Source organism: Pyrus communis, chromosome 3 (genome assembly GCF_041283825.1).
Source record: "Pyrus communis isolate YQ-2024b chromosome 3, ASM4128382v1, whole genome shotgun sequence".
Classification (NCBI taxonomy): Eukaryota; Viridiplantae; Streptophyta; class Magnoliopsida; order Rosales; family Rosaceae; genus Pyrus; species Pyrus communis.
The window spans coordinates 19,842,302-19,854,220 of NC_142567.1; the positions used below are offsets into that span (position 1 = coordinate 19,842,302).

The 11,919-nt window shown below is 37.2% G+C and overlaps 1 protein-coding gene across 5 annotated transcripts; it reads right to left on the minus strand.

Moving 5' to 3' along the window:
* Positions 1 to 229: 229 nt before the first annotated feature.
* On the minus strand, positions 230 to 9,767 carry LOC137715316 (peptidyl-prolyl cis-trans isomerase CYP71). 5 transcript variants are annotated; one of them, XR_015960843.1, is made up of 14 exons: positions 9,340 to 9,658; positions 8,902 to 8,987; positions 7,464 to 7,552; positions 5,550 to 5,789; positions 5,299 to 5,420; positions 4,711 to 4,786; positions 4,398 to 4,505; positions 4,108 to 4,284; positions 3,792 to 4,009; positions 3,324 to 3,456; positions 2,357 to 2,580; positions 2,060 to 2,213; positions 1,527 to 1,691; positions 230 to 328 (listed from the first exon to the last, which is right to left on the minus strand). XR_015960843.1 is itself a non-coding variant. In XM_068454598.2 (13 exons), exons 1-13 carry the CDS (start codon positions 9,537 to 9,539, stop codon positions 1,608 to 1,610), a joined length of 1,911 nt encoding a protein of 636 aa, XP_068310699.1. In that variant the 5' UTR covers positions 9,540 to 9,754; the 3' UTR covers positions 1,096 to 1,607. The 5 variants fall into 5 exon arrangements, 2 of the variants coding, with proteins under 2 accessions (XP_068310699.1, XP_088547351.1); XR_011065558.2 differs by lacking the exon at positions 230 to 328 and adding an exon at positions 1,096 to 1,394 and having other exon boundaries at positions 9,340 to 9,767; XR_011065559.2 differs by lacking the exon at positions 230 to 328 and adding an exon at positions 1,096 to 1,394 and having other exon boundaries at positions 5,550 to 5,797; positions 9,340 to 9,635.
* Between the last annotated feature and the right edge of the window lie 2,152 nt (positions 9,768 to 11,919).

Genomic DNA, 11,919 nt, shown 5'->3' on the forward strand with positions numbered 1-11,919 from the left:
ACCGGACTACCTTGGACTGAACTAGCTTCAGGGACTAAGTTGGACTGGCTTAGACTAGACCAAATTGGACTTCACGAAGCATTTGATGCAATATCGGTCTAAAAACACGATAATTAATGAACTATAATATTACATTAATTAATGCATATATGGTAATATTTTATATTATTTAATGTATACATAATAATATTTTATATTATTTAATGCATATTTATTATTTATTCACCTTTTACTTTTTTACACCTAAAAGACTATCCCTTGCGTAGCATCTTTTCTTTTCTTCTCCCTCTGGCTCTCCGCCCCATTTCTTCTTTCCTCCCTCTTTTTTCTGCAAAACACAGGTGTAAAGCTCATCGCAAATCCTTCAAAACAAGGTCATCCTCTTCACCCTCTTATCATCATCAAGTATCTCCACCTTCCTCATCCTTTTTTTCCCAAAAATTTTCAGATCTCTCTCCTCCCTCTGATACATGCGTTGGCTTCTCAGCCTGCAAAGCCATCTCAAAATTTTCTGGCAATGTGTGGATTTTGAATTTTAGGGTTGAATTTTGTTGTTATTTATTTCGCGTTATTTTCTTTTTAAATTTTGGTGGTTGGATTTAGGTTTGGGCAGTGGATGGGTGGGGCTTTGTTTTAGATCTAGGAGGTGATTAATGGGTGTTGCAAAGGAACAATTTGCAGACGACGTAGCTGGAAAATGGAGCAAGTTTGGGGACAAGACTAGCAATCCCATACATATTGGGGATCCTCGCTAAGACTACCTAGCAAAAGACTTAGTCGGTGCGAGTCCGACCTAGTCTCATTAATGGTAATCCTTGTCCGCATCAAACACCAGCTAGCAATCCCAACTAAGCTAGTCCAATCCAAAGAAGTTTGATGAGGGCAAACAAAGGCCCCCTAAAGGTCTAGCGGTTAGGTCCTTGGTTTGCTCCCAAGTGGTCTGGGATTCGACTCTCCCCCACGGTACCCACCTAACAAATGTTAGAGTTTCTCGCTCCCTAAATGGTGTGGGGTCAAGTAGGGGACCTTGTGATTAGTCGAGTCAAAGACACAGATAAACTAGTTTAAAAAAAAGGACGAAATACCATCAAGCACTAAAAGTTTGAAGTATACTTTGCTTCAAACTACAGGTCAAACTTTAAAAACATTAGTGAACAAGGTTTGCTTGTCAAAGGTATTTGAGTTGAAGGAAATTAACAACATACGACGATGGAACTTCATTACATAAACGGTTAATAGGGGGCATACTAGAATAAAACTTCATATAAAAGCCTTAGGATGACTTCGGAGCAATCACACAGAATTCGTGCTCATCTTCACGGTTGATAGGTGCTCATAGCAAAAACACATACCACGGAAACGTTGTTTCTTCTTTTACCCAGAACAAGCAACATCTTGCAAAATAATCGGCATAAAACACGAAGCATAGACGTAAAACAAATGTTCCGATGATCTACCCCCACATTAAAAGCATTTTCATTGGGCAGGCAGAAGGCAGGTGAAAAAAGGAAGGGGAATAAAATTACCTGAATGCATCTTTTGCGGTCAAAATTCACCAAAACGTTCCCCAACCATATTTGGAAACAACATCATCAAAAGGGAGAATCTTAAGGCTTGGGGACAGTAACATTCAGAATTTTCACGTCTACTTGGGGCCTTTCTCCCCTGTCCGTCTTCACTTTTTCTATAGCCTGCCAAGTGCCAACAATAAGATGATTGTCAGACGTTGATTGATCAGTCGCACAGGGGGACCTCATACTAGTCGTGATTCACAAGTAAAAGGTATGCTTAAATGCCCATCATCATAGGATAGTTTCCAAGTTTGCAAGGGAAAAAAATGTCCTTTGCCACATAACATTTTCCTCCCTGGAGTGACTTAAATCAATGAATAATTTCTAGGCAACTTTAAATCTGTCCCTCTCATCCTCCCTCCCTCCCGCCCCTCTCGAGAAGACTGCACCAGCACATGATGACACCGGACTCGCCCCATCCCCCAGTCTCAAGGAGAAAAAAGGACCACATGCAGATGACAAACATAAAATTTAAGGCTCAATCGTACCTGCACAACATCCATCCCCTTGATAACTCTGCCAAAAACTGTGTGCTTGTTGTCAAGCCAAGGAGTTGCCACTGTGGTGATAAAGAACTGAGATCCATTTGTGTTTTCTCCCGCATTTGCCATTGACACAGTGAAAGGCCGGTCATGTCGTAAACTGCAAGGAAAGAAACATTTACATCAAAGAATACTTACACTTTAGAACTGTAACAAAACAAAAAATTGTGCGAGCAAACAGACAAAATTAGAAACTTTGTCTTCATTACAATCTCACTTGCTCCATGAAATTAAACCTTTTACCTTTTATGAAATTCATCCTCAAACTCCCGTCCCCAAATGGATTGCCCACCAGTACCATCTCCTAAAGGATCTCCCGTTTGTATCATGAAACCTTTGATGACTCGATGAAATATGAGGTTATCATAATAGCCATTTCGGCAGTGTGTTGTGAAGTTCTCCACAGTTTTTGGACATTCCTCTGGATACAGTTTCATGTGTATGTCACCCATTGTAGTACGCAAAATCTGATGGGGAAGAAGGAAAGAGAATATTAGACACCTGTAAGGCTATAACACATCCCAAATAATACAGCTAAATAGAACATGATTAAAACAAAGCAATGCTGAACCCATCTTTCATGAGATTCAGGCCGCATAATTAAGAAGAAGATACACATCTAAAGATCCATACCAAAAAAAAAAAAAACAAAAAAATCAGAAAAGTGGATTTATTCGTGTTTTTATGTAGAAAAGACAGTGAACTTATATGACACTATCTAGCAAAGATAATATGACATAAAAATTTCCAGTAACTTAATTATTTGGTTATTTGGTTCATCCAATTATTAATAAATTCCAGTACATTAATAATTTCCGTATGCTGGAATGTATAACAAGAACTTCATCTTGATTTTCTCATAAAGGCAAATAATACTCCTTTTCTGAGAGAGGAAAGACCAAACAGGATGGCATACCAAGAAGATAGGAAAAAGTAAAAAGGAGTCCAATATGCTTTACAAACAAAAAACATGCAAAACCTATATTTCCTCTTTTTACTCCTTTTTATCTCCCCTTTGCTTTCTAATTCGAGGACAACAGCATAGTAAGAAAAGAGAACAGAAAGGAAGTGTACCATTTGAATTTCAGTTTCCTATTCGTAGAATTATTTTACAAGAGAATCAAGCATTATTATTGAAATATTAAGAAAAGTAGAAGTAAAATTGAGAAAAGACCATCAAATCCAACATACAAGGTAAAAGAAAACTTACCACATTGTCAGGAAGAGATGTTGAGGATGATTTACCAATCTCTGATGCAGCCAAGAGTTCATCAGCAGGAGGCTTTTCGTTGAATATATCTCTTCCCTTAGTTGCATCTTCAGGCTCCTCTGGTTCTCTCTGACTGAAGAGAGCACAAGGAAGTCAGATTATATCAAATTAGAAATGTAGAATCACAGTTCCCAAACGAATACCACAATAACTATATGAATATTTCAATCCTATGATTCCAAATGACAATCCAATTTCTTCTTTACAAGAACTTTTACCATTATCAAGATTTCCTCCAAGTACAGATCTGGGCCAGAAAAATATCAGCAAGTAGTAACAACTTGGGCATCCAATCATCATTAGCCATGTAGTAATTTAAAAACAGCAAAAATGAACCAATAGTATATGCTTAAAAGAAAAACCAATATCAGACAAGTGTCTTCGAGGTTCTCTAAAGTATTTTAGTACCTGAATAGATAGATTCTGTGTTTTTTGAAAGCACAACATATGAGAGTAGGATCTGTCAAAGGCTCTTTGCTTTCATTAACATTTGCTGCAGCAGCAGGGATTTTTCTAACTTTTTTACTGCTTTTGTCACCTTGGTATAAGGCAATTCTCAAAAACCTATCATTATTCTCCACTTTTCCGAGAATTCGAGAAACTTTATTAGTGTGTAAATTTACCACCTGAAATTGCAAAACAAAATTAAAATAGACAAATTAGTTTCCTTTACTCAAGAGAAGTAATGGGGAAGGCGGAGGGGATTATATGACTCTTATATTACTTTAATTCCAAGGAGAGTTGCATAGATGAGAAAATTTGAGCTTTCATCAAAAACTGCATTCGGCTGTGGGGCAGATTCTGTTTTCTCAATTTCCCTCTCAACAGCCATTCTTCGCCCAAAGTCGATGGCTTCCAGCTGGTACAAAGGCACATCACTTCTCTGGAGATCTTGGGCCACCTAATCAGCACAGGATACTTGATCAATATAAGTGTTAAAAAAACAAAAGTTTCTCAGAAACATTAGAGATTAACATCCTTACAAAAAATGTTCAAGTAAAAAACTGATGTTACCTCAAGAGATTCATCATAAACTCGTCGTAGTTTGCCTGTGCTAAACCAAAATACACGTATCCTGCGATCGGGCGAAGTAATCGAAAATTGCTTACCATCTGGGCTAACCTGAGGAACCAAAGAGATTCTGTAACAAACTTCTTTTGTCATACATCATCTATTAAGAAAGAGTGAAACAAAACAAAAGACAAGTTTGAGCTTTTATCTAAAGATAGAAATAGGAGGAGTTCATACTCCATGAGAATCAAATGCCCGAAAAAGCTCAAATCGATTTCCAGATCTATATTCTTATGAGATGGATTGTGCAGATTACCTCGATAGAAGAAACGGTAGTTTTGCATTTCGGGATTTCAAACAGATTAGTATCACTTTTCATTCTGAATTTCACCCTACAAGCACCACATGAAAGCAGTATGGTTCTATTAGGAAGTGGAGTGGACAACTTAAACACCTGATTAGTAAATCATTAAAGAACAGATGTAATCAGAATTGTGTTATTTGCTATGCTAATGAGAGGAAAGAGAACAGAGAACAAAAAGTATGCACACAAAATGTAATTCCCAACAAGGTTTGTGAAAAACAGCACATGCTGAATTCTCACTAGTAGTCTCTCTACTTTCTAAAAAGCTGTGCTTAGTTATATTTGACTAGGATAAAGGTAAGCAAAACTTGGTAAGTTTGACTGCTCTGACTGCAACTGTAGTACTATATCATCTTACGGTCTTACCGCTATTTTCTAACAAAATCAATCTTATAGGAATTGTGAATGCTGATCATATGAACTTATGATCCTCATAATGTTTTCCACATAAAACTTTGGTGTATTTTTAATTTTTTATACAGTTTCTCTACCATATTGATGAAGGAAAATTATCATATTAACATGCCAAAGTGCACATACCCAGTCTCTGGAAACTTAAGGGTGTCAGGACTCCAATACTCAACCATTCCCTGTTGATCAGCTGAAATCACTGTATCAAATACAGGATTATACCTCATAACTTTCACTGGGCCCAAATGTACCTGAGGAATGGAATAAGAAATGAAATGGAAAACAAAATTGAAAGTTCAATTTATTTAACCTAGGTATGTATTTTTCTAATAAAAAAATATGACTGAGGGGGAAGGAATGCCAACATTGCAACAACATACCTCTCTGAAGATAATAGGTTCATTTGTACCAGATCGTGCATCGAAAATGTGTACATATGATGAGTCCCTGTCACTGATGGCAAGCCTGGCCTTGACATCCCCTTGTTTGTAGACCCACTCAACAGCACCAGGAACAAACTCTGTGCGAATCATGACCATCATATCATAGTTGACTACGTCATATATCTTCACAGATTTGTCATTTGAAATTGTACAGCAAAGCAAACCATCAACACTAACCTGCATAGCTGAACAAGTCATGGCTCATGACAACAATAACAGGAAGACTTGAAATCTACATACAATCACTAATAACCAACAAAACCAAAATGGTAGGCTGGCTCAGCCAAATAAGTAGGTGTGCAATTACAAACCAAATACAAAAAATCCTCAAATATCTACACACACAAATCAGGACAGTCCTGTATATGACATGAGTAATAGGAACTAAGAGAAACATGGGAACTAAACATCAGTTATGGACAAACTTTAGTCATTACCATCAGAATCTGAAATTTGACGACACAGCATCAGATATCATTTTTATTTGAGTTTTTATCACGAACAATCCCTGAAATTGACAGAACTCCTCATTTTGGTTCCTACAATTCAAAATCAATAAATGTCGTCCCTGAAATTAACCACCACACATCAATTTGGTCCTTCCATTAAAATTTTGTTAGTACTTCTGTTACATTGCTGACATGCACAGATGTGGGGTCTACCAGTCCAATCAAATAGGGTGACATGGATTATAAACAATAGTCAATTATTTTAAACAATTTAGAGTCCTAAAATTTATAAAATAAAGTAAAAAGGGAAAATTTCACAATGCTACCATCTCAAGCAAAAGATCGGCGCTGCTGCCATCTCCAGTGAAAGGAATAGCTTGAATTGTTCCCAAATGCAATTGGCCAGTTCTCCATTCAAGAACGTTTCTGCAAAGTTCGCATCTTTTGTAGATTTGGGAAATTTTCGGATCTTGAAATTTGAGACCCATTTGGCTGTTCTCTGATGTGCTAAAGACTGAAGTTGTTTGGTGGTAGGCAGGAGACTGAAGTTGTTTGGTGGTAGGCAGGAGATGAACTGCTGGAGGAGGAACAGACTGATTTCGAGACTTGGGTGGCTGTTCCAAAGAGGAATGTGAAGACGGATGATAGAGGTTCAGACTGCTTGGAGGATTTGGTGGAGTTTATGAATTTGAGTTTGGTGGTTGAGAGATGCATGGCGTTGTCGACGAGTTCATCGAGGTTTTTTTTTTCTTTCTATTTTTTCTGTTTACAATAAGTTTTATTTTTTATTTTTGGGCTCAATTATGTGCCACGTCAACAAAGTACAGAATTACCAATGAATTTTAATGGAAGGACCAATTAATTGTGCGGTGGTCAATTTCAATGACGAAATTAATTGATTTTGAATTTCAAGGACCAAAATGAGGAGATAAGTCAATTTCAAGGACTGTTAGTAATAAAAATCCTTTTTATTTAGTACCAATATTGTGGATCGAAAAAAAGGAAAAATAAAAACCACAGCTAACTTTGAATATCATGAGTAACAGGATTACCACTAGTTCGCTACACAATAAACTGAGCGTACATAGCTTGTCTGCTTGACAAACAAATCCTCTATCAAACAGGATTAGAAACATATAGCTGTACCTCATTAATTAGAGAGCTAAAGTTTCAGCTGACTGTGATTAATACAACCTAACACATATTCAGGAACCCTAAGTTGCACGCACAAACTAAAACAGGAGATTAATATGCAGCTTTTATGCGTATGCTGCTGTATAAGGATAAACCACTTCTGATTGCATGTTCAGAGTCAGCCCAATATTTAGAACGAAAGCAGTGATCAATCTAAAAGTAAAATCCAGCATGAGTACACATGTAGTAATGTCGAGGAATAACTCACAGCTAAACCTTCAATTGGACCAAGGTGGGACCTAAAATGCTTTGCAAATTCAATGCCAATAGCCTTTTTCTTCCAAAACTTCAAATGTCCTGGTAGGAAAAAATAAACAAAGAACAAAAAACAAGAATAAGGAATGAAAAATAGCTTAGAAATCTAAGAAAACCAAAAAGATCATAACGCAAGATCTTATGAGTAGTATCACGAATTTCCCAGTCCAGGTAGTAATATTAATTAGATTGCATCTATTTAGAGGGCTATAACATATAAATTCAGGCCGTATTACTGCAATGCTAACTGACAGAAGGAAATTTATACCCATCCTTGTATTTACACACTTATTTTGAAAACTGGGAGAGTACATTCCTTGATATTTCAGGATGTAATCATTGACATAGTATGCTAGCTATGCAAATCTCATTCGACTCAAATGCACACTTCATCTTAAATGCCTACTTCCATTTTACTAAAACACACAGGAGTCAACATTACGCTAAAGAATCTTTTCTCTTTCTTGCAGACATATACATACTATTAGGCTACATATGGGGCTCGTTTGGTACACATGATTGGACTGGAATGGAAAACCCTCAAATCGCAAGGTATGTTGAAGGTGGAAGTGAATGGTTTTTCATTTGCTGGGGATTAGAAGAAGATTAGCTATGAAGGAAATTCATCCCTTCTAATCCTACCATTTTAAGGAGGATTGGATGGATAAGTTTTCGTCATGAGTAATCCATCTTCTATCATCTAGGTGGTCACAATTTTTATAATTTCTCCCTTCAACATACCTTTAATTTAGTAGGTTATACATTCTAATCCAATCATGTGTATCAAACAAGCCCTTGGTCCCTAAAGTTGGATTGGATTGGATAGCTCACTAGATTAAAGGTATTTTGAAAGACGAGATGGAGGCCAACTTCAAAAATTGGTCTATGTTGAAGGTAGAACAGTGGATTAGTCATGACTAGTCCATCTAATTCTTTCAACTAGAACAAAATTTGGAAGTTGGCCTTCATTTCTTAATTCAACATACCTTGAATGTGTTAACTTATCTAATCCAATCCAATCCTTGGCACCAAACGTGGCCGTAGAATATGTGCCACCATGTCTTGCATTAAACTCTTACTCACCACAATGTCATCAACACCTAGCAACCACTGCTTAGGCTACAACTCAGTATCGTACCCTGGTACCCACATCACTCTATATGGATGTGCACATGAATCACATTACTCTTATCGTTTGTACAAGAGTAGTAAACTGACATAGAATTTAGACCTTTGGATGGCAATAACTAACCTCAACAAGCCTTTGAAAAATCAGCATGGACACATAGCCAATTCATTAATTAACACTATGTATACACAAGTAGCTGATGACATGCACGATACAAGAGGAATAATAGGACTTTGCAAAAACAGTATCTTGCTATCATTACCATCAACACTTCCAGTTACAACAAAATCCGCCGACGACACAGCAACATGCGTAACAACGTCCCGGTGCATATAACTTTTCTCGTACCTGTTTATGCCACAAAATAAGAGAAGGAAAGAACATGAGAATTGTTTAACCGGACGACCAATGCTATTGGCAGGGGGGAACATAAACAATCATTATCAAGAGTTTGAATCCAACTCATTCCAGCCAAAACAACAGGGATCATAACACATGGAATTTGCTTAATTAACATGAGCTGAGTTCCCTAGGGTTTTAGGGTTTATGAAGCCAAACAACAAATGGCATTTTCGAATCGAAACTGGATTTTCAAACTACAACTGAAATTGCAACATATGATTACTAAAATTCCAAATTAAAACTACGAGTTGGACCAAAAAGCAATCAGAGCGTGAAGGAGGGAAAAATCAATACATACATTTGAGCGGAGGGAAGAGCATCGAGGTAGGCGTGCTCGAACTGGAGCGGCCGCTTGGGTCGAGCGCGAGGGGGTGGGGGTGGGCCGGGACCCACCATTGGCTCCTCCTCGGTCTCCGCCACGGCCGAGTTCGCGTTGCCGTTCTGGGGTTCCTCTGCGTATGTTGGTAGGGTTTCTCCTCCGTTCTGAGGTTCCTCCATGTTTGCTTGCTGCTAGGGTTGTTGCTCGAGACGAAAGACTGCAATCGCACTGAAGCAGTAGGTTTCGAAGGCGAAGCTTGAATTGTTGGAGTGAAAAGAAGGCACTGGAATTCTGGATTTTTAATTTAAAAGGGACGATGAAACACCGCCGCCATTTTTCACACGGGGATCTGGACCGCTACCGGTTGGGCTATTTTAGCCCGAAAATGGTCTGGACTCTTTGGGCCTAACAGCTGCTTTTAATAAGTAGCATATGATTAAAATCCGTTTAGGTCCTGCCTAGCCGACTGTCCGACTAGCGCCTAGTGCCTTTATAACTTTACTTACACGTAAGGAATCGGAAAAGTATAAGTTTTTTCTTGAATTCATAACCAAATACCTAAAAATCAAAAATTAGATCGATTAGGGAAGACTATTTAATCTGATTCTCTTTTCTTACTTTCTCTATTTTAAGTTCTCTTGTTCTTGCAAGTGACCCTTTACCAGAGTGGTAGAAAGGTGTTAGCTCTTGCATGACAATGTAGGTACAAACCATGTCGTTAGCTAATCTAACATCTAATGTAACAAAATCCATCGTTGGACAAAAATAAAAAATAAAAAAAATTCTCTTGTTCCTTTATTTTTTTTTTTCTATTATTGTTGACTAAACATGCTTTAAGAAGAAGGAGGAGGTTTTGAAGTCGGGTTCAAGATGTAGCGGATTGAAGATGATTACTAACTCACCAAGATAATTCACCACTTGCATAATTATTTTTTTATTTTTCACATTTAGTGTTTGAGATATGATAAAGTATTTGTGGTGAAGGTGGAATGAAGAAAGGTGATGGAAGAGAGGTGAAGAGATGAAGGAGGAAATAATGAAAATGAAAACAACTTAAAATGGTTTTTTTATTTTTATAAATATATGATAGAATAACATTTTTGAAAACCAAATGGTTATCATTGGGGCCCTTAGATTGCTATAAGTAGGAGAAATTTTTATGTGGCACAAGGTGATACATCATGTATTTTAAGGTGTATTTTGAGGGTGTATAAGTGGATGACAAGGTTGATATATCATATTTTAGGATATATTTTTTAATATACCTCCACTTATATTATGACATGTGGTATTTTGTCTTGTGTTCTGGGTACACTGAAAAATCTCTAATATGCCGTGCTTGCTCTCAAGTGAACATTGAAAACCTATTCTAATTTTAAGAGTTGGGTTAGTCCAAATGGTGCGGGAGCATGACTTAGCAATTAGTATTAGGTTATGTTGATAGTTTGTTTTTCACCAACGCAACAAACAAAAAACTTATGCTAGTTTGGTCTTTCGTTGGAAGGCCTTGTTGGCTGATGGTTGTTTTGTTGGACTGTTAAAAATAGTTGCACAAAGCCTTCCAACAAGGACTAGGCTTCAATATCCCCGGAAATAAGTGTAGATCATTTAAAAATTCTCTCCTGCACATTTTTTGCTACAAGTGAGTAGTTGAGATTGAATTAAATGAGTTATAGTTAAATCTCAATATTTCTTTTTTTTTCCCAAAATTATGGGCAGATAAGTCATGCTCGTAGATCTTTTAGGCTCCGTTTGGTGGACTAGATGGGATAGGTTGTGATCAATTAATATGAACTTGAGTCCAGCTCATTGTTTGTTGTGTCAAAATGCGAGATGGACAGGATTGAACAAAATGGGTTATGAACCTATAGTATAGTGGGTTATCTAACCTATCCTTACAAGTCTCTGTCAATCCAATCTTATCCATAAAGCTCAATCTCATCCATGATAGGAATCTAAGTAGTTAAAGATTGTTATATGGCAATTGGGATAGTGCCAAGTGTCATCATATTAGTGAATAAGTTGTATTAGTTGTAAAAGCTGTTAGTTTGTTAGTTGTAGTGAAGGTTGTTATGACATGTTGCTACATAGCTTGGATTGTAATATACAAAGGTTTTTATGAAAATGGTATTGAATTCCTTATATTCATCTTCTCTATGTTTCTATGGCAGTTTATGAGTTAAGGTTGATCAAGGGTCTATCATTGGTATAGAGCCGGTAGTGATTTTTCATCCCTTCTCTGTGCCTCATGACCCGTTCTTCAACAAAGAAAGCCATGCAATCGTAGAATCATGTTGATGCTATAAACAACACTCTCAACACACTGCTTCAAAGATTTGATGCCATGGAAGTACACTAAGATTCATCAAATGCTCAATTTGAGAAGTTCCATCGTGATTTTGTGGAGAAATGGGATATGGGTTTTCTTGGTGATTCATCGGATGCAACTCTATCATATATTAATTTGCATGATGATGCAAGACACCATCAATTCAATCGCCATGATTCAAGCTTCCAACCATAACCTCCATTGGTGAAACTGGATTTTCCTCGCTTTCA

What these genes read in the sequence shown, in the direction of transcription:
- LOC137715316 (XM_068454598.2), bottom strand. Translation starts at nt 9,539, where the DNA reads ATGGAGGAACCTCAGAACGGAGGAGAAACCCTACCAACATACGCAGAG. An exon ending in CAACTCTCCTTGGAATTAAA is followed by an intron (nt 4,010 to 4,107) that starts GTAATATAAGAG and finishes TTGCAATTTCAG; the next exon opens with GTGGTAAATTTACACACTAA. An exon ending in GAGGATGAATTTCATAAAAG is followed by an intron (nt 2,214 to 2,356) that starts GTAAAAGGTTTA and finishes CTTTCCTTGCAG; the next exon opens with TTTACGACATGACCGGCCTT.